Source organism: Bos javanicus, chromosome X (genome assembly GCF_032452875.1).
Source record: "Bos javanicus breed banteng chromosome X, ARS-OSU_banteng_1.0, whole genome shotgun sequence".
Taxonomy (NCBI): domain Eukaryota; kingdom Metazoa; phylum Chordata; class Mammalia; order Artiodactyla; family Bovidae; genus Bos; species Bos javanicus.
The window spans coordinates 19103319-19128968 of NC_083897.1; the positions used below are offsets into that span (position 1 = coordinate 19103319).

General features: G+C 46.6%; 2 protein-coding genes across 8 annotated transcripts in view; one reads left to right on the top strand and one right to left on the bottom strand.

Moving 5' to 3' along the window:
* The window catches only part of ZNF449 (zinc finger protein 449), an 84166-nt gene that overhangs the window by 24391 nt on the left and 34125 nt on the right, over positions 1-25650 (bottom strand). For 2 of the 3 annotated variants that reach the window (XM_061408409.1, XM_061408407.1), the window contains one exon: positions 19361-23220. In XM_061408409.1, coding sequence (XP_061264393.1) covers positions 23207-23220 — 14 coding nt within the window. In that variant the 3' untranslated portion in view covers positions 19361-23206. Of the gene's footprint in view, positions 1-19360; positions 23221-25650 lie in introns of those variants that run through there. The other variant, XM_061408408.1, reaches the window with a different exon arrangement.
* Positions 4713-19225, top strand: LOC133242321 (zinc finger protein 75D-like). 5 transcript variants are annotated; one of them, XM_061408414.1, is made up of 8 exons: positions 4713-4808; positions 6790-7313; positions 8484-8673; positions 9376-9467; positions 9797-9923; positions 15402-15553; positions 15704-15770; positions 17324-19135. In XM_061408414.1, exons 2-7 carry the CDS (start codon positions 6867-6869, stop codon positions 15746-15748), a joined length of 1053 nt encoding a protein of 350 aa, XP_061264398.1. In that variant the 5' UTR covers positions 4713-4808; positions 6790-6866; the 3' UTR covers positions 15749-15770; positions 17324-19135. The 5 variants fall into 5 exon arrangements, 4 of the variants coding, with proteins under 4 accessions (XP_061264398.1, XP_061264397.1, XP_061264396.1 ...); XM_061408413.1 differs by lacking the exon at positions 17324-19135 and adding an exon at positions 16189-17317; XR_009734840.1 differs by having other exon boundaries at positions 15402-16741; positions 17324-19225.

The window sequence follows — 25650 nt, forward strand, 5'->3', positions numbered from 1 at the left end:
GCTCTGACTTTTCTTCTATTGTCATAAAACATTCGGTTGAAAATGCCTGACCTCAGGAACACAGCTTTGAAAGAATCATTCTGAAAACGACTCCTTGGTGAAGCAAACATGTTTACTGGTTTTACAATCACAGATAATGCACGGTGTCCTCTCACACTTTAGGGCAGCTTTGCTCTGCAAATAAGGATGAACCTTATCTTCTGAGTGTAATCTTAGTTTGCATGTTAAAAGGCGGACAGGCACTCGTTTATTTTCCTCCGTGGCATGTAGATCTCTGGTATCCTTGCCAGAGGAGTTTCTGACACTAATTTTTCACACTAAGGTCAGTTTCATCTCCAGTGTACAACTGAGCTACACATACTTACTTGTCTTCGAGTCTTATAGATAAATTTTGTCCAAATGGCTCTGCTGCTGAAAAGTCGCTTCAGTCGTGTCCGAATCTGTGCGACCCCATAGACAGAAGCCCACCAGGCTCCCGTGTCCCTGGGATTCTCGAGGCAAGAATACGGGAGTGGGTTGCCATTTCATTCTCCAATACCTGAAAGTGAAAAGTGAAAGTGAAGTCGCACAGACTTCTCCGACTCTTAGCGACTCCATGGACTGCAGCCTACCAGGCTCCTCCGAGCATAGGATTTTCCAGGCAAGAGTACTGGAGTGGGGTGCCATTGCCTTCTCCGACAAATGGCTCAATACTAGGTAAACAATGAAAATTTTGAGACACTGACAACATGAGATATCCAGGTTCTTAGAAAGATGCCTTCTCCAAAGAACTATGCTAAGCACTACAGGACGTGTAAGATGAAACAAGAGTCCTGTCCTTCAGGGATGCATAATTCAGTAGCAAAAGCATGGGGTATGACAACAGGAGACCTACAATTGGTCTAAAATCTGCCACCTGTAATCCACGTGACTCTGCGGACGCCGCGTCCTGTATCTGAATTTCTTTATACGTCAAAGCGAAATGTAAACGGAAGGGACACCACGAGGTTCAAACCTAGCTAACAAGAATAACGGAGAAGGCCGTGGCACCCCACTCCAGTACGCTTGCCTGGAAAATCCCATGGACGGCGGAGCCTGGAAGGCTGCAGTCCGTGGGGTCGCTGAGGGTCGGACACGACTGAGCGACTTCACTTTCACTTTTCACTTGCATGCATTGGAGAAGAAAATGGCAACCCACTCCAGTGTTCTTGCCTGGAGACTCCCAGGGACCGGGGGAGCCTGGTGGGCTGCCGTCCATGGGGTCGCACAGAGTCGGACACGACTCAAGCGACTTGGCGGTGGCGGCGGCGGCAGCGGCGGCGGCAGCAGCAGCAGCAACAAGAATAAACAACAATAGTTGGGAAGCACGTGCCTGCAAACCAGAGAAGGATTTTAAAAACATGAGGGACTGCTGCTCCTGATCCAGCGAGGGGTCTGGCCAGGAGGCCCAAAAGCCTCCTAACTCGAGTCCCCAGGACAATCCTAGTGATGACTTTCGGAGACGGGGGTCCTAGCCAGGCGAACTGCGCGGTAGAAAAGGCCACCGGCTGTTGGAACGCGATTCGGCAGTAATCTGGACGCAAGACACGCGGCAAGTCGGGGGGGGGGGGGGGATCGGGGGGGGTCGGAGATCGCGGACGCTCGCAGGAGACAACCTCCTTCGCGTCGCCGCCAGGACTCCCGTGAGCCCGAGACTCGGTGACCTGAACTGTCCTTTTTTTCTGCATCCGGGGCTGACCCCAGGATGGGGCGGACGTGCGGGACGCTTCCTGACTCGCGTGTGCGCGCCTACGCAGGTTTGGGGGGCAGAGGAGCGGGGGGTGATGGGCGTGGCTATCACGCAGCCACCGGAAGCCGTCCTTTCGTTTCCGGTGGGCGCCCGGCCCACAGCACGAGACCCCAGAATGGCGAGCCGGGGTACGGTCTCGAGGCGCTAGAGGGGTCACGCCGGAGACTGAACTCGCAAGGTCCGCGCGCGCCCGGGGCCTCGCGCCTTCCCGGCACCGCCCCGGGGCGCGGGAACCCGCACCTGCCTGCCTCCCCGCGACGGCGTGAGGTGTGGTGACTTGATAGCCGAGCCCAGGAAGAGGGAATTGGCGTCCACGGAAGCCAGAGCTGGGTGGAGGTAATCGAGAAGCTGATTTTCCTTGGGGGTTTGGTCAGGAGAGCGCCGACAAATCACGAGCCATACCCTTAGAGATACCTCACGAGCCAGCGGGGGTGGGGGGAAGGGCGGAAGTTAGCCGGGGCGGGCGGCCTTCTCGATGTCGCTGTGGCTTCTTTGCCGGGCGGCGGGCGGGTCTGAGACCCGGCGATACCTGTTCTCGAGGAGGCCGGTACTCAGGCAGGCACCTACAGTCATATCTAACCTCCGGAAGCAAACTTCTGGACACCGTGTGGAAACAAAACCCAGGGTTGCTGCTGAAGTAGACTCCGGGGGCTGCTGGTGCGTGGAGAGCTTTTGGTACTTTGGACCCAGAAGGTGGAGGTGGGCCATAGGGCGGAAAGGCCTACCAGGGCACCCAGTGAAACTTGCCCGTTTCTGCTGGCTTATGCGCATATTACTGGTGAACTTGAAAGTCGCGCAGTTGTGTCCAACTCTTTGCGAATGCAGTCCGTGGAATTCTCCAGGCCAGAACACTGGGGAAACTGTAGCGTTTCCCGTCTCGAGGGGATCTTCCCAACCCAGGGGTCGAACCTAGGTCTCCCACATTGTGGGCGGGTTCTTTACCACCTGAGCCACAAAGGGGAAGTCCCAAGAATACTGGAGTGGGTGGCCTATCCCTTCTGCAGCAATTCTTCCCGGTCTAGGAATCGAACTGGGGTCTCCTGCGTTGCGTTGCAGGCGGATTCTTTACTCAAACTGAACTAGCAGGGAAGCTCCGAGAAAGAGGTCATTTCAGCCTCCAAGACAGTAGTTTGTGCTGACAGAGAAGCGCAGGCAGTGTCCGTGTACCTCTCGAGCCATTTCTTTGAACACCTGTGGCTTCCTTGAAAGAGCCTTGTTGTCGTTTCTCTTGGGCCACCTCTGAGAAAATCAGACTCTCAAGGCCATCGTCAGCCTTGTTTAAAAACCTCTCATGACCCTGAGGAAATACCAAGTCCAGACAAGGGTTACCTTTTCTAGGACCTTTCTTGTTTCCGAACAACCTTTATCGTCCCTGTTTCTCCGTGTGTGTGTGTGTGTGTTTTAAGAGTGTGACGTTTGGATATCTTGGAAACAAAGCCAGCTGTCAGTTTTTCTAGTAAAGTGAGCAGAAATTTTCATACACAGGTAGAAAGGGGCTGCTGCTGCTGCTAAGTCGCTTCAGTCGTGTCCGACTCTGTGGGACCCCATGGACCGAAGCCCACCAGGCTCCTCCGTCCATGGGATTCTCCAGGCAAGAGTACTGGAGTAGGGTGCCATAGCCTTCTCCGCCAAATGGCTCAATGCTTAGGTAAAGGATGAAAATTTGGAGACACTGACAACCTGAGATATCCGGGTTCTTAGAAAGATGCCTTCTCCAAAGAACTATGCTAAGCACTACAGGACGTGTAAGATGAAACAAGAGTCCTGTCCTTCAGGGACGCCTAATACAGTAGCAAAAGCATGGGGTATGACAACAGGAGACCTACAATTGGTCTAAAATCTGCCACCTGTAATCCACGTGACTCTGCGGACGCCGCGTCCTGTATCTGAATTTCTTTATACGTCAAAGCGAAATGTAAAAGGAAGGGACACCACGAGGTTCAAACCTACCTAACAAGAATAACGGAGAAGGCCATGGCACCCCACTCCAGTACTCTTGCCTGGAAAATCCCATGGACGGAGAAGCCTGGAAGGCTGCAGTCCGTGGGGTCGCTGAGGGTCGGACACGACTGAGCGACTTCACTTTCACTTTTCACTTGCATGCATTGGAGAAGAAAATGGCAACCCACTCCAGTGTTCTTGCCTGGAGACTCCCAGGGACCGGGGGAGCCTGGTGGGCTGCCGTCCATGGGGTCGCACAGAGTCGGACACGACTCAAGCGACTTGGCGGTGGCGGCGGCGGCAGCGGCGGCGGCAGCAGCAGCAGCAACAAGAATAAACAACAATAGTTGGGAAGCACGTGCCTGCAAACCAGAGAAGGATTTTAAAAACATGAGGGACTGCTGCTCCTGATCCAGCGAGGGGTCTGGCCAGGAGGACCAAAAGCCTCCTAACTGGAGTCCCCGGGAGAATCCTAGTGATGACTTTCGGAGACGGGGGTCCTAGCCAGGCGAACCTCGCGGTAGAAAAGGCCACCGGCTGTTGGAACGCGATTCGGCAGTAATCTGGACGCAAGACACGCGGCAAGTCGGGGGGTCCGAGATCGCGGACGCTCGCAGGAGACAACCTCCTTCGCGTCGCCGCCAGGACTCCCGTGAGCCCGAGACTCGGTGACCTGAACTGTCCTTTTTTTCTGCATCCGGGGCTGACCCCAGGATGGGGCGGACGTGCGGGACGCTTCCTGACTCGCGTGTGCGCGCCTACGCAGGTTTGGGGGGCAGAGGAGGGGGGGGGGTGATGGGCGTGGCTATCACGCAGCCACCGGAAGCCGTCCTTTCGTTTCCGGTGGGCGCCCGGCCCACAGCACGAGACCCCAGAATGGCGAGCCGGGGTACGGTCTCGAGGCGCTAGAGGGGTCACGCCGGTGACTGAACTCGCAAGGTCCGCGCGCGCCCGGGGCCTCGCGCCTTCCCGGCACCGCCCCCGGGGGCGCGGGAACCCGCACCTGCCTGCCTCCCCGCGACGGCGTGAGGTGTGGTGACTTGATAGCCGAGCCCAGGAAGAGGGAATTGGCGTCCACGGAAGCCAGAGCTGGGTGGAGGTAATCGAGAAGCTGATTTTCCTTGGGGGTTTGGTCAGGAGAGCGCCGAGAAATCACGAGCCGTACCCTTAGAGATACCTCACGAGCCGGCGGGGGTGGGGGGAAGGGCGGAAGTTAGCCGGGGCGGGCGGCCTTCTCGATGTCGCTGTGGCTTCTTTGCCGGGCGGCGGGCGGGTCTGAGACCCGGCGATACCTGTTCTCGAGGAGGCCGGTACTCAGGCAGGCACCTACAGTCATATCTAACCTCCGGAAGCAAACTTCTGGACACCGTGTGGAAACAAAACCCAGGGTTGCTGCTGAAGTAGACTCCGGGGGCTGCTGGTGCGTGGAGAGCTTTTGGTACTTTGGACCCAGAAGGTGGAGGTGGGCCATAGGGCGGAAAGGCCTACCAGGGCACCCAGCGAAACTTGCCCGTTTCTGCTGGCTTATGCGCATATTACTGGTGAACTTGAAAGTCGCGCAGTTGTGTCCAACTCTTTGCGAATGCAGTCCGTGGAATTCTCCAGGCCAGAACACTGGGGAAACTGTAGCGTTTCCCGTCTCCAGGGGATCTTCCCAACCCAGGGGTCGAACCTAGGTCTCCCACATTGTGGGCGGGTTCTTTACCACCTGAGCCACAAAGGGGAAGTGCCAAGAATACTGGAGTGGGTGGCCTATCCCTTCTGCAGCAATTCTTCCCGGTCTAGGAATCGACCTGGGGTCTCCTGCGTTGCGTTGCAGGCGGATTCTTTACTCAAACTGAACTAGCAGGGAAGCTCCGAGCAAGAGGTCATTTCCGCCTCCAAGACAGTAGTTTGTGCTGACAGAGAAGCGCAGGCAGCGTCCCTGTACCTCTCGAGCCATTTCTTTGAACACCTGTGGCTTCCCTGAAAGAGCCTTGTTGTCGTTTCTCTTGGGTCACCTCTGAGAAAATGAGACTCTCAAGGCCATCGTCAGCCTTGTTTAAAAATCTCTTATGACCCTGAGGAAATATCAAGTCCAGACAAGGGTTACCTTTTCTAGGACCTTTCTTGTTTCCGAAGAACCTTTATCGTCCCTGTTTCTCCGTGTGTGTGTGTGTGTGTGTGTGTGTGTTTTAAGAGTGTGACGTTTGGATATCTTGGAAACAAAGCCAGCTGTCAGTTTTTCTAGTAAAGTGAGCAGAAATTTTCATACACAGGTAGAAAGGGGCTGCTGCTGCTGTTGCTGCTGCTGCTTCTAAGTCGCTTGAGTGGTGTCCGACTCTGTGGTACCCCATGGACGGCAGCCCACCAGGCTCCCCCCTCCCTGGGATTCTCCAGGCAAGAGTACTGGAGTGGGGTGCCATTGCCTTCTGTGAACAAGGGGCACAGTGACATTCATATGTGTTCCCAGGAGGTCCCAAAGAAGCAGTGTTAATGGCATCTAATAGCTTAGAGGGGGAAACTTGCTGAAAGGAATAAGGTTACTTTTTCTCTATTTTTTTCTGATCTGGTGTCTCAGTTTCACTTCAAGTATTAATATGATGTGAAAGAGAATCTAGATGTTCTATGGAGCAAAGGAATCATTCTGTATAAAAGGTGAAGGGACAGAGCATTTGTCCCTCATCTCACTGAGGATAAGAAACTGGAATGATCTATTAAAATGTAGAGAAAGTCAAATACCCCCGTTTTTAAAGGTGGGACAGGAAGTGCACAGATTAAGTATTGGATAACATCAAAGCTCCTTTTAGCAAATGCGTGTAAGTTTTTTATTCCTCAACCTTAAAGAAAACGTGATGAACTAACATTTGTCTTTCCAGAGTTGTATATTTGTTTCAAAGTTGGGTAACAGAGGAAAGGTTGAAAACATGTCCTGAGTCTTGAGCCTTCACGAGTGGCAGTTAATTTTAAAGAGGAGGCAGAACGGTTACTTTCTCTTCCTCCTTTTCTGATAACTTTCTGTTCTTCTCTGATAAGTAAGTAAATGTGCGTCATGTGGCTTTCTTCTTGACGTGTACTTTTTTTTCCCTCCCCTCTCTCAGTGCCCTTGGGGAGAAGATCCACTCATTGGTTTTGTACCAAAGCTGACAAGGCCTCAGTTATCAGGTGGCCCAGGAGGATGTCACAAATAGAAGAAAAGCTGTTCCCAGAGCAAATAATGATGAGCCCTGTGAAGGCGCCTGCATGCTTGTACCCACATGTGGAGGTTTTACAGGGGACTAAGAGGTCTGTGAAAGAGAGTTCCAATAAGAGTAAGAAATCCAGCCCACAGATGGGCAGTCTTCATCCTGAGAGTGCTCGCCAGCACTTCCGGAGCTTCTGTTATCATTACACGCCTGGACCGTTTGAGGCTGTCAGCCAACTGCAGGAATTATGCTCTCAGTGGCTGAGGCCAGAGATCCACTCAAAAGAGCAAATCTTGGAGTTGCTGGTGCTGGAGCAGTTCCTGGATGTTCTGCCCAGTCATATCCAGAACTGGGTGCAGAAGTATCATCCACAGAACGTCAAAGAGGCTGTGGCCCTGGTAGACCGCTTTCACAGAGAATGTGGTGGAATAAGCAATGAGGTGAGCAGAAAGATTCTTACATGTACACTGTGAAAGAGGGTGAAAGTGGGGTCAATAATTGGAGAATGAGATGGATTAAGTCACTCTTCTGTTGTTCCTTTAGAATAACTAAGTGCAATCTGAAATCACAGGCTTGCAGTGACAGCTTCCAGGTTGGGGAGTTCCTGAGAGTCTTTTCCTGGCCTTAGAAAAAGAAATGCACTTTGCCCTCTTTAAGGCCAGGGTGAATTGAAGGTGGTGGGCCTGGCCTAGCATGGCCAAGGAGACAGGACTTAGCAGCCAAGAAATAAAAGGCAAGAAAATGCTAGGAAGGGAGAAAAAACCCTCCAAATGCAGGGTTTTAAAGGTCAAAGGCAGGAGAGTGTAGCAGCCAAAGTATAAATCAAACCTTTCTGGGGAGACTGCAAAGAAAGAGAAGAAATGGAAAGAGAAAAGGGGAAAAAGGATCAGAAACAAGATATAAGCTCACAGTAAAATGGAGAAAATCAGAATGCTGAGGCGTGGTGCTCTCTGGGCTGGGAACACACATCGCAGGGCCAGGATAAAAGCGTCTCCGTGGCCTGCCTTCATGCTTTGCCTTGGCTTTGCTGGTGAGTGGGTAACCAGGTCTGCCCTGGGGAGATGGCAGCATACTTCTCCTTGAGAGCCCCGCCTTGAGGAGCACAAGTGTCTTATACACCTGAAGTGTATGGCGGAAAGTTGAATCCAGCTCTTCCCCCATTTTTTCCTCTGCTGCATCCCCTTTGTCCATGAAATTGTTCCCTGGACGTGGGAGGATTGGAAAATCCAACTGACAGAAAACTCTCTTTTATTCATTTTCTTATTCTTTAGAGGAAACTACAAAAGTCCACTAAATCAAGGATCCAAGTCTAGAAAGCAAGAGATTGGAGGCAGTGAGAGAACAGGCAGCCTACCCCTACCCTGCTCTTGGCCTGAGCTGTGGCTGTCCAAGGAGGTGTGGAGGCAAGCAAGTCATAGCTTCTCTCATTTTAATCTGATTTTCCCAGATCATGTGTACAGTTCCTTGTGAGAAAATCATGGTGCAATATCTCTTCATTTTTAAAAATTTCCTTACACACTCCCCATACCTGAACTCTACTCTTGTTTGTTCTTCCATCACCACCCCAAAACCAAAAGCTCTTTTCTAATGAGGATGGGGGTTATTTTTAGGTCACAACCCACCAACTGGGAAATGACACAGCGCTCTTGGGAGGAACAGCAGTGGCCCCAGGCTTTAAGTGGAAGCCAGTAGAGCCCCAACAAATGGGTGTGTTCCAGGAAGAAAGTTCGAATATATACCAGGTACTGCAGGAGCCGCGCTGGAATACTCACAAAGAAAGCCAGCCTGTGGATGAAGGAGGTGAGGAGTTTCATCATCATTATCTTCTCCTGGGAGCTGTGATAGTAATTGGTTCAGGGAGCATTGCATGGGAATTTTCCAGGTGCCCAGTCATGCTTTCAGTTAGGATGACTGTCTAGTGGGAGTACAGTAGGTCTGTGGTGGGTGAAGGTGAAGGCCATTCTGGGGTACAGAAGCATCCAAACCACAGAACCCTGGTATTCACAATGTGGACCTTTCTCTATAGAAATTTGAGAGGGGAGAAGAAGGTAGAGCAAGGACAAGGCGGGGGTTTGGGGTCATCTCACCATTAGAAGTTAGAGGAGAAATTGGGATCAGAAGTGGGCTGTCAGTGGCAGAATGGGAAGAGAATTGTACACCAGGAAAAAAGTGATAAAAGAAATCTCCCATGTTTCCCACCAAGGTTTTAATTTTCAAACACCTCTAATGCTTGCCTAGTTCAGTGAACATTTTCTTTAATGAGAGGAAAAGCAGTGGATTTCCTTTCATTTAATGAAAACTGGGAACCAGTTCTATGGAGTGGTGGCTTTTTGGTTCTAATTTATGAGAAGGCCACTTGTGGTGCAGATGTGTGAGCTCGCGTGTGCACACACACACGTGAAGGTGAGCTGTCTTTACTGAGGGAGTCCTAAACTGTAGAAGTTGGTTTGGGGTATTCATAAACAGAAAATATATTTTTTTTTTCTGGCTTCTTCCCCACAGCTGTGCCTTCTGAAGAGAGTCCAAACTTTTCTGAGGAGAAAAGCACCCCAAGCTGCAAGTTGGCATCTAAGCTCACCTTGCCTAAGTCCCAGGTGAGCTGTACTTTACAAGCATTTTCAGGCAGCCTGAATGTGGCCTTGTCTGCTTTTCTCTGCTGCCCATGATCCTGCCTTACACAGCAGATGCTCTGAGGCACATTAGCCCCGGGTGTTCCCTAGACAACTAGGATTGGCGCTGTGGGATTCGGCACCTCCCAAGCCGTGTACTGATCTCTTGGGCACCTTTCCTGTTCTCTCACTCCTTTTCCCTTGAATCTTCTCTTAACGTTTTTGGTAACTGGCCTCCCATGTAATTCAGAAATGAGTGATAGGACGGCTTCTGTTGTAGCGAGTACTGAACTACAGCTTACTCTCTTCTCTAGAGTCCATTGACATTTGAAGATGTGGCCTTGTATTTTTCCGAGGAAGAATGGAGAATAATGACCCCTGAACAGAAAACCCTCTACTTTGATGTAATGGAAGAACTCTATGAGGATGTCACCTTTCTAGGTAAAGAGTCTTCCTTTCCTTTGTACAGCAATTGAGCAATCTGTTACATCCTCAGTTCGTGGAAAATGCACACCTGTGAGAGTGTCCCAGTGTCCCAGCAGTCGGTTGGTTCTCAGCTTGATGGTGTGAGGGGAGAGGTAAGGCAGATCCAGATCACCTGAAGAGCTTTTTACAAATACACCTCTTTCTCCTAAGTAGACTGCTTGATCTATCATACTCTTGCCCTACCCTGCAAGCCCTCTCTTGGCAGATCTTTTCCATGTCCGTAGAAAGCAGTCTACCCAGTTGTTCAGGCCCCAAAACTCTCAGTTATCCTTTTTTCCAGTCCTTTGGTTATTCCCTACCCCCCAGCCAATCAGGGAGCAAGTACTCTTAACTCTGTCTTCAAAAGAGCTCCTGAATACAACCATGTCTCAACCTCTTCTGCTCTTACCATCCTGGTCTCCGCCGCCTCATCTCTAACCAGGTCTGCTGGAATACCACAGGACTCCTGTCCCACGACGTTTCCATGTGTCCTTAGGGTTAGTTCCTAGCTTCCTCATTGTACATCCAGCCACAGCCACGGTAGAATATAAAGAAGATACTGAGTTTAAGATTCTGCCCATTTAAATGTTTGGAGTAAATAAAAGTATAGAGAGTTACTCACTTTTTCTGAAAATAGTCTGGAATTTAGATGGCAGTCCATGACCTCCAAGTTTTATTCTCAGAACGTTATCATTGCACCCTAAACCCAAAGTGATCTGTTTAGCACAAGGGCAAGAACCATAGACCCAACGTCCCTAAGAGTTCCAGGACATTCTTGGAGAGTCTCTTTGAGGTAAATGTACATATAGGAAGAGGAGAAAATTCCTTAATAGGAGCCTTTATAAAGGCTTAACAATTTTAAGATTTTGTTCCTCTATATTTTTAAAATTAACCTCTTTATTGACTGACTTGTAGATTCACATGCATATTTAAAATGTAACACAAAGAACCCGTATACACTTTACCCATTTTCCCTCAGTGATAACTTTTGCAAATGTACATGATGTCACAACCAGGATAATAAAGTGGGTACAGTCCACTGACCTTATTCATATTTTCATTTTCCTTGTATTCATTGGTGGGTGTGTATGTATTTAGTTATATAAGATTTGATCACGTGGAGGTTTGTATATTCACCACCCCAATGCAGATCCATTACCACAAGGATCCTTCCTGTTGCTCTTTTATCAATACAACAACACACCCTTCCCTCCCACACCCTACCTCGTCACCAACCTGTGCCAACCACTGATCTGCTTACAGTTTTTAAAAATTTTGTCCTTTCAAAAATACAGCTTTGGGAGATTAACTTTTCTCCTTCACAATAATTCCCTGGAAATTCATCTAAGTTATTGTGTGTATCAGTAATTCATTCATTTTTACTGCTGAGAAGTGTTCCGTAATATTGATAAACCATTGAAAGATATTTTTGCTGTCTTCAATCTGGGGCTATTGTGAATAAAGCTGCCATGAACATTCCTGTACAGAATTTTGTGTAGAGATGGTAAGTTTGCGTTTCTCTGGGATAGAGAGTGAAGGAGTGAAATTGCCGTTTCATATAGTAATTAGATGTTGAATGCTAAACTGGTTTTCAGAGTGGCTGCATCATTTGACCTTCCTAGCCAGCAATGGATGTGATCGTTTCTCCACATTCTTGCCATTGTTTAATAGTATTACCATTTAAAATTTTTTTTTTGGCTTTCTGTTAAGTATGTAATGTTATCTCATTGTGGCTTGGACTTGCATTTCGCTAATAGCTGATGATATGTAGTTTTTCATGTGCTTATTTGCCATCTTTATATTATCTTCAGTGGAACGGCCTTTGCCATGGTTTTCATTTGGTTGTTTTTTAACTGTTGAATTTTGAGAGTTCTTGTATAGATTGTAGTGCTTTCTAGCGTATATGGTTTGCAAGTAGTTTCCCCAAGTCTGTATATTTTTCTTTTTATCCGCTTCCCATGGGTTTCCACAGAGTAAGTTTTTTATTTTGATGCCCAGTTTTTCACTTTTCTTTTTACTGATTGTATGTTTGCTATCAGGGCAAGCCATAGATCCCTAAAATTTTCTGTGTTTTTCCTAAAAGTTTTTTAAGTTTGCATTTAAGTCTGTGATTCATATTGAGCAGATTCTACATAAGATATGAAATTTAGTTTGAAGCTCGTTTGTTTTTTTGCCTGTGTAGGTCCAGTTGCTTCAGCCTTGTTTATTGAAAAGGCTGGCCTTCCTCCATTGAATTGGTTTTGCACTTTGGTCAAAATCAGTTGGGCATACTTGTGTATCTGTTTTGTTCCATCGAGTTATGTGTGAGTCTTTCTTCCCACTTTATTTTGTCAAGATCAATTTTATTTTAAGCTATGCTAGGGCCTGTCCCTTTCCATGTAAAGTTTAGAATATGCTTATCTATAAGAAACTTTTTTGGAATTTTGCTAGAAATGACATTAAACTATATGTGAATTTGAGGAGGAATGATCTCTTTACTGTGTTGATTTTTCCAAAGAATGAACACAGTATGTTTTTCAGGTATTCTTTGATTTCTTTCATCATTTAAAAAATGTTATCTACTTATCTATTTTGGCTACACTGGGTCTTTACTGTGGTGTGCAGGCTTCCCTAGTTAGAGCTCGAGGGCTCTCTTTAGTTGCAGGGTGCTAGCTTCATTGCCCTGGGGCATGTGAGATTTTAGTTCCCCAACCAGGGATCAGACCTGAGTCCCCTGCATTGGAAGGTGGATTCTTAACCACTGGACCACCAGGGAAGTCCCATCACCAACTTTTTGATAGAGAAAAAAATTTATTTTATCTGTGTTTTTGTTGGAGTATAGTTGTTCATCTACTTTTTATAATTTTCAGTGTGCAGATCCTCCACATGTTTCCCAAGTATATGCAGGAGCATTTAATTTTCATTGGCACAACTGTAAATGGTATTATTTAAAATTTTTGTTAAAATAAATGTTCAGTGTTTTATATAGGTCTGCCTGTAATTTTATGTTTTCTTCTTTTATCCTGTGACCCTACTGAACTTGCTTATGAGTTCTAAGAAGGTTTTTTTTTGGTAAATTTCTTGGGGTTTTTATACATAGTCACATGATCTACAGTGCTTTTTATTTCTTTATTTATTTGTTGCCTTGTTGCAGTAGGTCCACCTTCTGGTACAATGTTGAATACGAATGGTGAGAGCAAACATCCTTGCCTTCTTCTCAATTTTATCATGGAAACGTTATGTCTTTCACTTTTATATGTGATGTTTGTGCAGGGTTTTTATTGATACTTTATCAGGTTGATAATAATTCCTAACTTTCCTAGGGTTTTATTTATTTATTTTTGGCTGTGCTGGGTCTTCATTGCAGCACTCGGGATCTCTTTAGTTGAAGTGTGTGAACTCTTAGTTGTGGCATACAAATTCTTCGTTGCATCCTTTCGGTATCTAGTTCCCTGACCAGGAATTGAACCTGGGCCGCTTGTATTGGGAATGTGGAGTCTTAGCCACTGGTCCACCAGGGAAGTCTCTCTTGAGTTTTTTTTATCGTTAATGGATGTAGGGTTTGTCAAATACTTTTCTGTGTCAGTCAATGGGATTATGATCTTTCAAAGCTTGTTGATATATGGTGGGTTATGTTGGTTGATTTCAAATATGGAAATCCTACTTGATCACAGTATATAATGCTTACATACTGTTACATTCAGCTTGCCAATATTTTGTTGAGGATTTTCGTGTTGAAGTTCATGGGAGATGTTAGTCTAGTTTTCCTTCTGAGTACTGTCTTTGTGTGATTTTGTTACCAGGGTAATTACTGGCCTTATGAAATGATTTGGGTAATAGTTCTTCTTTTCTGGAAGAGATGATATAAAAGTGGTGTTAATTGTATAGATACTTTGTAGAATGCTCCAGTAACACTATATGAATCTGGAGATGTCTGTTTTGGCAGCTTTTTAATTATGAGTTCAAGTTTTAATTTTCAGACTGCTGTTCAGATTATCTATTTCACACTGGTTGAATTCTGGTAGTTTGTAGATTTTGAGAAATTTACCCATTTCCCCCTAACTTTTAACATTTGTAAACATAAGTTGCTGATAGTATTCCCTTATTATCTCTTTAATTGCTGCAGAACGTGTAGTGATAGACCCAGTTCCTTCCTGATATGGATGGTTTGCATCTTCTTTCATTTTTGTCTAAGTTAATACAGGTTTATCAGTTCTATTAAATTTTTGAGGAGCAAGTTTTTTGTTTAATTTTTGCTGTGATCTTTATTATTCCTTTAATTTTTATTTTCCTTTTTTTCTAGATTCTTGAGGTAGAAACATAGATTATTTATTTGAGAGTTTTCCTCTTTTCTATTGTGTGCCTTTAGGGCTATACATTTTCCTCTGAGCATTCCTACAGCTGCATTCCACATATTTTGATTATATTATATAATTTCATTTTCATTTAAGTATGTATTTTTAAATTTCGCTTGAGACTTTCTCTTTGAATCATGGATTATTAAGAAGTATATTTCCATTTGTCCCCATATATTTAAAATTTTTCTGTTGCCTTTGTGGTTTTGATTACCAATCTGATTCCATTTTTGTCAGATTGCTTTTCCTCACTCTAGTTGTGGGTTTTTTTTTTTTTTGGTTCTAGGTGTGCTGTGTGATTTGTTTTTTTGTATCCTGATCATTTTGTCTATTATGTTAGGAGAGTCTGAGTCCTATTTAAATATTTTAATGGGCAGTCACTCTGTTTTAGTTTAGCATGTAAGTTCTTTTCTGCTTTGTGGAATATGTGTCTAGTGACAGGTTAATTTTCAGAGCCTTTATGGTATTATTTTGGTCTCCTCGATTTATGTGGTACTGCTGGGATTCCCATGTGCTCCTGCTCATGCTGCCAGAGAGTGAGGAATGAGGAAGATCTTTACTTAGGCTAGAGTGTCTCTCAGTGGGAACCTCTGACCCGTAGGGATGAAGAGGCTTCCTGGGGCCGGCTGCTAGTGGCTGGTTAGCTAGGTCCATCTTGCTAGTTCTGCATGACAAATCTGATGTCTCCGATTGGAGTTCTGATGTTGTCAGACGGTTTCCCGTTTCCGACTGTGGATGGAGTGAGCCTATTCAGGTAGCCTTCTGTTGCTCAGGTGAGATTTGGAAAACACGAGATCTGGGTTGCCTACATTTTGGGATGTGGGGATGTAAGATACCTACTGTGTTACTCTTCTAGTTCTGGAGTCCCAAACCATTTTGCCTTCCTCTTACCACTTTATAGAATTCTCTGTTCATTGTATCTTGCATTCTTAAGTGGATATGTAGTTGTGCCCAGAAAGGAAGACCAGGGAAAAATGGGTCTGTGCCATTTTGTCCAGATTAGACCCAAAATCCCTTGTTCCTGTATTTTTAAAAAGCTGTCAGCATTGATTTTTCTTCCATGCCGACAGTTTTCTTGTTCTGGGAAACAGATGGCTGATTCTTCTGTTTATTCCAACAGGGTTAAAGCTCAAAAATGACACTGGAAATGACCCACCTGTATCTCTTCCTACATTAGAGATACAACCATCAGGATGCGAAGTATTAGGAAAGGCCACAATGAAAGATGCTGAGACAACAGTGGGCAAGGAAAATCACGGTGATACATGCAGGGTACGGAAACGACCTCGCAGTCCCGAAGCCCCAGCTCTCGCCAGCCACTTCGTGGCTGGTGACAAACTGCACTGAAACTCTCAAAACGGGCCCTTTCCATGAAACTCAAGGAAATTATCTGAGAGTAGCCAACCTGTTGTTTCACTTTAGACGAAGGAGGGAGCAGAAGGAAGAAATTTTTCATTAGAAACATGAATGATTGACCCTGACCGAAAAGGTAGGAGGCCAGAGGTTGGACTTGCGGGCTGGAGGGAGGCTGTTGCTATGGCATCTACATATCCAGCCCCTGGGGGGCTTGGGGGAGGAAGGGACCCGTGGAAGCCAGCCTGGAAAGCTGCCGAGCCGAGAGCAGGCAAGGCAGGGTGCACGCAGGCCCTCTGGACAACCTTGTCATATTTACAACCTGGGGACGAGAGGCGACTTCTGGGCATCTCCGAGGGTCAGCCCATCACCTCGGCCCATGGCCCCGGTAGTGTCACCTGAACACGGGGGAATGGAGGGAAATGGCCCTGGAGAGGCCCTGAGAAAGCCCTAGAAGAGAGCGGATGCTGGCCCCCTTGTCCTCCACCCCTCGAGAGGCAGCCTGGATGGATGGTTGTGTTCTTGGCCCAAGCCCAGGTCTGTCTCTTTCTCAGCCCTTCACAAGACTTCCTCCTGGCGGGTCTCTGGGACTGCTCTCTGCCTGCTCCTGCTGTCTCTCTTGCTCCTCGCCACCCTCCAAAGCTTTGCATCAGGGGACAGGGAAAAGTGGGAAAGATGTGTTCCTCCCAGCCCTGCCCCATCTCAGCCACGCTCCCTCCACCTCCTATCAGTGCCCTCCTGGTGCCACAGAATGCACTGCTCCAGTCCTGGACAGCCTCCAGCAGCCCCTGTGTCCCAAAGGGATTTAGGAAAGTGGGGGTCTCCTTGAGTGGAGGGAAGCTGTCAGGCTGGGATGGGAGAGCAGATGGAGAAGAGGCTTGTAGGGTAGGCAACAACTGGGGAGACGGGGACATCTCTGGGTGAAGTGGCAACTCTTAAGTCCCCATGTTTTTCTTGCAGGAACTGGGTTTATAGAAAGTGAACCGCCCCTTCTGTGGTTTTGTCCAGAGAGTCAAATCCCTGCCTGGGGCACCCCTGACCCTAGAGTTGCCTGGGGAGCACCCAAGAGAAGAGCCTGACCCCTCGAGGAGAGGCAGGGCCTTCCAGGTGGAGAGCTCGAGGGGAGAGGTGGCCTGGTGATCCAGTACTGGCATGAAGGAGGAAGGATGGAGCTAGAGACACTCTGGTGGAGCAGGTTCTCCCCCCTGCTGGGCTCTGGGAAGGGAGACATTTGCCCTTGTCACATAGATCAGAAGTGGGGGTGCTGAACCTGCCTCTGGGTCTGCACTGCCTACCTGCCCCCCAGTCTCTGGGAGACCTGGCACAGTAGGATGAGGGAGGGGAGCACAGGCTCCCAAGAGATCTAGAGAGAGAGGGAGGCCCGTGGCATGGAAGGTGAGAGCAAGTCACAGGCAAGAACTGGGGGACAGTCTGAGCTGATACGGTCACAGGAGAGATGAGTCTCAGAACCCCCTTTGGGAGCAAGGTCCTTACACACAAACCTCCCCACCCCAACCCAAGCCCCACGCAAGGCTTAACCAGGGGTTCCTTGGTGTCGAGTGGCACAGGTCTCTCAGTTTGGGTGGGGGTGTTGGCTGGCTCCTGGGGCCGAGTGTAATAGGAGGGAAGGGATACAAGTGGGTGGGGTGGAGCTGAGACCCACGCATGACCCCATGTCTCTGTCTCCAGGCTGTCCCTCCTGCTAGGATCACACAGGAGCATCTGCTCTGGATGGGCCTGCAGCGGTCCTGGCTGTGCTGCTGACTGGTGCACCAGGAGCGGCACTGAGGGGAGCTGGGAGAGGCCCTGGCCCTCACCCACATCCCATATCCACATCTGCCCCCTCACTGATTGCTTGCGGTCCTGGTCCTCAGTTCCTGGGACTAAGAACCACAGCAGCCTGGTTGCCCCTGGGACACAGGGGCTGAGCCTCACACCATGTGCCCTTCTCAGCCACCCAGGGCCCGGCTGAAGAGCTCTGCCTGCCTCACCCCAAGGCCTGAGGCTGCACCCAGGCTACCACATGCGCCCCGCAGATTGCCGCAGACGGAAGGGCGCTGATGGCTTCCTCCCTTGTGCCAAGTTGCCTGGAAACCCCTGGTCCTGGTGGCCCCTCCTCCACCCCAACTGTGTCCCTCCAGGACCACTTCCGGGAGACTGCCAGCCTTTGGACTGCATCCCTGGAGTTCTGAGAGACTGTGACATGGGCTGCAGGGGAGGAGAGGAGCGGAGGACCAGGGGCCTCCTTGGGGCTGATGTGTAAATGTGCCCTTTTCAAGTTTGGATCTCACCCTCTGGGTGACTGGATCCCCAGCCGCAGCCTCTTCCTGGGCCAGCCTGAGAGGACCTGGGGAGGGCACTAGGGAGGGTCTTTACTTAATATGTGCGTGCCTGTGTGTGGGTGTGTGAGTGTGCATGTTGAGTGCATGTGTGAGTGTGGGGATGTGTGTGTGAATTTGCATGTTCATGCATGAGGGCTTGAGTGTGTGAGCGTGGGGATGTGTGTGTGGGTGTATGTGGATGAGTGTATGAGTGAGGGTATGAGTGCAGATGAGTTCTCGGATGTGTGTGTGTGAAGGTATGGGTGTGCAGGTATGAATATACATGTCAGTGTGCATGTGTGAATGCATGTGTGTGAGTGTTTATGCACACATGAGTGGCTGTGGGTTGCAGAAGGTGCTGAGCTGTTTAGTGGGTGTGCTCTGGGGGACGGGCATCCTGTCCTCCCCAGGCTCCCAGCTCTGTTGGAGCTGCCTGGGCCCTGGGAGGCCGCTTCCTAAAGTGGAGAAAGTATGTTAGAGATTCAGGGGCCCCAGGCTCAGAGACCCATCATCACCTGCAGAGAATCCCCCCTCCCCATGGGGCTCTGGCTGGGGCTGTCCGCCCCCAAAGGTATTGGCTGTGGGAGGGGCGGGGACACGTCCTCAGCACGTGCTCCTGCCACTATTTTTCTTACCATTTTGATCTTGAGTAGTTTGCTGCTGCTGCTGCTGCTGCTCTCCCACCTCTTCCTCATCTCCTCACTAGGCCTCTGCTCCTCTCCTCTCTGTGTACTTTATTTATTTGCAATCTCTTTTTCATGCAGTGGAGGTTCTACGCCATCACCGACTTGAATAAGACAGCTTTGCCTTTTCTGTGTGTGATGAACTCTCCACCAGTCAGCGCAGTCTGGTCAGAGAAATGTTCTTGTTTTCAGTGTTGACAAATCTTGTGTCTATCTAAGTTAATAAAAATTATTTGAGTTCAATAAAAAAAATACACAGAGGCCTCTTGTTTCTGGTGTGGTGCCCCCTTGGAGGAGAGGGTCTGTTGGTGAGCTCACCCGACTCTGGTGGCCAGAAGCTGGGGGAGGGGAGCATCCTGAGGGCTATAATTGGGTGGGGTCATGGCAGGAAACCAGTGAATGTTATACTTCATATTAATAGAACAAAGGGGTAATACATAATCATTCCAAAAGATTTAAAAAATGGATTTGGTGAAATTCAATACCCATTCATGATGTTAAAATCTTTTAAGAACATTGAAATTGTTAGGAACTCATTCTTCTGGCAAATAGTCTATAAAAAACCTCAGTGCACATAATATTTAATGGTGAAAGAATGTACCTAATATTGGGAACAATGCATGGTGTCTACTCTTGCCATTTCCATTCATCGTTGTAGTGGAAGCTTGAGCAAATGGAATAAGCCCCCTACCCTGACAAATCCATCTGAATTGGAAAGGAAGAAATAAAGCTTTGTTTATTCACAGATCATCCTGTATGGAGAAAATAACAAGTAAAGCACAGACACAAAAAAGCCACTAGACCCATAAACAAATTTAGCAAGGCCAACAGGACACAATATCAACATCAAAATATCGCTTATACTTGTACATACTAGCACCAAAAATCCCAAAAGTGAAATTAAGAAAGCAACTGGATACACAATAGCCTTCAAAAGAATAAAACATTAGGGATAAATCCCATAAAAAATGAATAAGACCTGCAAACTAAAAATTACTTAAAACATTGTAAGACATAGCTGAGAAAATTTATTTTATTTTTTTTTATTTTGTTTAAAATTTTATTTTATTTTCAAACTTTACATAATTGTATTGGTTTTGCCAAATATCAAAATGAATCCCCCACAGGTATACATGTGTTCCCTATCCTGAACCCTCCTCCCTCCTCCCTCCCCATACCATCCCTCTGGGTCATCCCAGTGCACTAGCCCCAAGCATCCAGTATCGTGCATCGAACCTGGACTGGCATCTCGTTTCATACATGATATTTTACATGTTTCAACGCCGTTCTCCCAGATCTTCCCACCCTCTCCCTCTCCCACAGAGTCCATAAGACTGTTCTATACATCAGTGTCTCTTTTGCTGTCTCGTACACAGGGTTATTGTTACCCTCTTTCTAAATTCCATATATATGTGTTAGTATACTGTATTGGTGTTTTTCCTTCTGGCTTACTTCACTCTGTATAATAGGCTCCAGTTTCATCCACCTCATTAGAACTGATTCAAATGTATTCTTTTTAATGGCTGAGTAATACTCCATTGTGTATATGTACCACTGCTTTCTTATCCATTCATCTGCTGATGGACATCTAGGTTGCTTCCATGTCCTGGCTATTATAAACAGTGCTGCGATGAACATTGGGGTACACGTGTCTCTTTCCCTTCTGGTTTCCTCAGTGTGTATGCCCAGCAGTGGGATTGCTGGATCATAGGGCAGTTCTATTTCCAGTTTTTTAAGGAATCTCCACACTGTTGTCCATAGTGGCTGTACTAGTTTGCATTCCCACCAACAGTGTAAGAGGGTTACCTTTTCTCCACACCCTCTCCAGCATTTATTATTTGTAGACTTTTGGATCGCAGCCATTCTGACTGGTGTGAAATGGTACCTCATAGTGGTTTTGATTTGCATTTCTCTGATAATGAGTGATGTTGAGCATCTTTTCATGTGTTTGTTAGCCATCTGTATGTCTTCTTTGGAGAAATGTCTATTTAGTTCTTTGGCCCATTTTTTGATTGGGTCATTTATTTTTCTGGAGTTGAGCTGTAGGAGTTGCTTGTATATTTTTGAGATTAGTTGTTTGTGAGTTATGGCAACCTTCCCCAAGTTTATCTGTAGATTGAGCCCAATATCTATCAAAATCTCAGCTGAATTTCCTGTAGATATTGACAAGGTGATCTTAAAATATATGCGGAATATACATTTATATCACCTTAAATAGCCAAAACATTTTGAAAAAGGAGAACAGTTGAAGGATTTATCATACCTATTCCAGAAGTCATAAAGCCACAGCAATCAAAACAGTATGCATCTTGTACAAAGATAGTCACGTAGATCAGTGGAACAGATTGAGAAAGTATGAACAAATCCTTAAATTTATGATGAGATGGGTCTTCTATTATGGCAAAATACACAACAAATATCGCCATTTTAACCATTTTAAAGTATCAAATTCAGTAGCATGAAGTACATCCCCAATATGTAACCATCACCATTATCTAATTCTAGAATATTTCCATCACCACAGATGAGAACACCATGTGCATTGTCAGTCTTCATTACCTCCCTACCCTACTCCTTGGCAAATACAAACAGGCTTTCTGTCTCTATGTATATACTTTTTATGGGTATTTCATACAAATGGAATCATATGATATGTAACCTTTTATACCTGGCTTCTTAGTGTAATATTTTGTAGTTCATTCACATTATCTGTAGTTCATTCACATTATTGTATGTTTCTTTTAATGGGAGAATAATATTCCATTTTATGGATATATGACATTTTATTTATCCAGTCATATGTTTGTGGACATTTGTGTTGTTTCTACCTTTTTGCCATTGTGAATAGGGTTACTATGGACATTCAAGTACAGGTTTTGTTTGAACACCTGATTTCAATTTTGGGGGTCCACAACTAGGAGTAGAATTGCTGGATAACATGTTAATTCTATGTTTAACTAATGGAAGAACTCACCAAACTGTTTTACATAGAGGCTGCACCATTTACAGTCCCACTTAGTAATGTATGATGATTCCACACTCTCCAACAGTTGTTATTTTTCTTTTCTAATTTACGGTTGTCCTAGTATGTGTGAAGCAATTTTCATGTGCATTTCCCTAAGGCTAATGATGTGAAATTGGACTTGCTGGTGGCTCAGACAGTAAAGAATCTGCCTGCAGTGCAGGAGACCAGGGTTTGATCCCTAGGTTGGGAAGATCCCCTGGAGAAAGTAATGGCTACCCACTCCGGTATTCTTGCCTGGAGAATTTCATGGACAGAGGAGCCTGGTGGGCTACAGTCCCTGGAATTGCAAAAGAGTTGGACATGACTGAGCAGCTGACACTTTGAACTTTCAATGACATGGAGCATCTGTTCATTTGTTTGGTAGCCATTTACATGTTTTCTTTGCAGAAATATTAGTACTTTGGGATAAATTTGACAAAATTTCTGGAAGACCTGTACACTGAAAATTACAGAAGGAATTAAATACTACAAACATAAATTGATATCTCATGCTCACAGATTTGAACACTCAATATTGCTGGATGGGAGCTCTAGAAAACTGACTTATAAATTCAATGCATTCCCAATGAAGCAACAGTAGGACTTTGAAAATAAATTGACAAAGTGATTCCACCTTTCCATAGAAATACAAAAGGCTAAGGAGAGCCAAAATTTTTGAAAAAGAACAACGATGCAGGATTTATACTACTTCATTTCAAAACTTGATATAGATCAACAATAATTCAGTGTGATCTTGGTATAAAGATAGATTTACAGATCAATGGATCAGAACAGAGTTCACAATATACTCAAAACTATACGGACGATTGTCTTTTTTTAAATTTATTTTAATTGGAGGCTAATTAAGAGGTGGATGAAACTATTATACGGAGTGAAGTAAGTCAGAAAGACTATTGCCTTCTGACTGAGATGTAAATGCAGTACAACAGAGAAAAATAACATTTTCAGCAAAATACTGGAAACATTGGAAAAGCACATCTTTAAAAACAAAAAAACTCACATAACATACAAAAATTAACTAGATATCATGAGACAAAACCAAAATACATGCCACCTGCAAAGTACTGCAGTACTGAGAAGCACTACTCCCTGGAAGCTTGAGGGCCAAGAGGTTGACGTAAGTGAACTGTGTTGTACAAACAAACTAAGGAAGATTCATAATGATGCACCCAAAGCTACACAACTAGTGGGTGGGAGATGCAAGGTAGCAGCCAGGTTTCCTGACTTTGGGCTTAGGCTTTTCTGCACTATTCTGGTCAGTTGCACCCTGTGGCAGATTCCCTCTGATCCCAGAGGACAAGTTCATGCCTTGTTTCTGGGACAAAGCCCCTGTCACATGTCCCTGCATCTAAATCCATGACTTGCGGGACTTCCCTGGAGGTCCAGTAGTTAAGATTTCAGCCTCGGGGGCTCCCCAGGTGGTTCATTGTTTGAGAATCAGCCTGCCAGTGCATGACACGTGGCTTCGATCCCTAGTCCGGGAAGATTCCACTTTGCACGGAGCAACGAAGCTGGGCTCCACAACTGTGGAAGCCCTGGTGCCCTAGGTCCTGTGCTCTGAAATGAGAAGTCAGGGCAATGAGAAGTCTGAACGCTGCAAAAAAGAGTATCCCTGGCTCACCGCAGCTAGAGAAAGGCCCACCACAGCAACAAAGACCCAGCTGCTGCTGCTAAGTCGCTTCAGTTGTGTCCGACTCTGTGCAACCCCATAGACAGCCTCCCTGTCCCTGGGATTCTTCAGGCAAGAACACTGGAGTGGGTTGCCATTTCCTTTTCCAATGCATGAAAGTGAAAAGTGAAAGTGAAGTTGCTCAGTCATGTCCGACTCTTAGCGACCCCATGGACTGCAACCCACCAGGCTCCTCTATCCATGGGATTCTCCAGGCAAGAGTACTGGAGTGGGGTGCCATTGCCTTCTCCAAAGACCCAGCACAGCCAAAGTAAATATATAAATAAAAAATTATAAAGAACCTATGAACTGATTATGTGGTTCTGATATCCATGTTAGTGGAGCATCACCATCTGCTGGTTGATTCCTTGAACTATATCAGAAAGCCCTTGGGGTGTTGTGTTGCCAAAGGCTTCACCACAGACACAGTCACTGCTGCACAGCCAGTTTTGATAAGGTCAAGAGAAGAAAGAGAAGATAGCTTTGGGGGCACAGGAAGGGAGTGGGGGTGGTGGTGGATGTCAACGTGAGGCTATAGAATCTTGTATAACTCGAAAATATATTTGAGCAGCATCTTCTACTTGTGGATTCCTTGAACTGCATCAGAAAGGTCCAGGGGAGATGTGTTCCTAAGGCCTCAACAACAGGAACAGTCACCTGAGAAGAGTCAGTTTTGATAAGGGCAAGAGGAGAAAGAGAAGTGAGGTCTTGGGGCACAGCATAGGAGTGGGAGGAGCGGATGTCAATGTGAGGCCGTAGAGCCTAGTGTAACTCAATAACCTACCATCTGCTGGTGGATCTCATGAAGTACATCAGAAAGCCCTGGGGATGTGTTGGCCACTCATTTTACATCAATCAATGAACACTGACCAAGGGGAACATTGACCACGTGGAAGCAGTCTATCCTCCAGGATAAATCTTTGTTACTGATCAGCTTGATTCAGAGCTGATCAGACGAGCTCCACAGTCTCAGGACCTCAAAAGGCAAGGCACTGGCTGAAGCTGCAAGGGCGTGGTGACTAAAGTTCTGCCTCTGACCTTCCATCCACACCAGCAGTGAGAGCCCTTAAGCCACTTCTGTAGTATATGCTTGCTTGCTACTCAAAGTGTGGTCTAGGGACCAGCAGCATTAGCATCACCTGGGAATTTCTGACTCTGAGGCCTCCATCACAGGCCTATTGAACCAGGACTTGCACTTTCATAATATGCCTGGTGATTCCATGCACATTAAAGTTTGAGAAGCACTATGCCCTGGTAGCTTGAGGACCGAGAGGTTAACATAAGTGAACTGTATTTTAAGTGAGTTTAAGGCAAAACTAATACAATTATGTAAAGTTTAAAAATAAAATTTAAAGACTCACAATGATGTACAAAAGCCACAGAACTAGGGGTGGGAGATTCAAGGTTAGCAGCCAGTTTGCTTGATTTCCAGCTCAGGCATTTCTTCACGATTTTGGTCAGTTGCACCCTGTTCATGCTTTGTTTCTTGGACCAAGCTCCCGTCATATGTCTGCATCTAAATCTATGACCTGGGGGAACTTCCACAGTGGTCCAGTAGTTAAGACTTCACCTTCCAGGTCTTCCCTTGGGGTCCCAGTGGTTAAGGCTCCACCTGCCAGTGCAGGGGACAGAGGTTCAATTTCTGGTACAGGAAGACCCCACATGCCAAGGGGGAACTAAGCCAGGGCGCCACAACTATTGAAGCCATCACTAGGGCCTGTGCTAGGAAACAAGTCACAGCAATGAGAAGCTCATAAAATTGAACCAAGAGAAGCCCTGGATCGCCGCAACTAGATAAAAGCCCACTGAAGCAAGGATGACCCATCACAGTCAAATAAATACATAAATAAAAAAAGGAACCTATTAACTGATTCTGTGCTTCCGATTTCTATGCTAGTGGAGAAGAGCCATCTGCCGGTGGATTCCTTGAATTACATCAGAAGTCCCTTGGAGTATTGTGTTGCTAAGGTCTTCAGACAGAGACAGTCACCCTCGCACAATTTTGATATGGACAAAAGAAGAAAGAGAAGAGAGGTCTTGAGGCACAGGAAGGGAGTGGGAGTAGATATCACTGTGAGACTGTGGAGCCAAGTAGAACTCGAAGAGCTAGTGAATCAGTGCCTTCTGATGGTGTATTCCTTGAACTACATCTGAGAGCCATGGAGGTGTTGTGTCAACAAGGCTTTCAGCGACAGGGAGAGTCACTCCTGCACAGTCACGTTTGATAAGGGCAAGAGAAGAAAGAAAAGACAGGTCTCGGGGCACAGGAAGGGAGTGGGAGAGTAAATGTCAATGTGAGGCTGTAGAGCCAGGTAGAA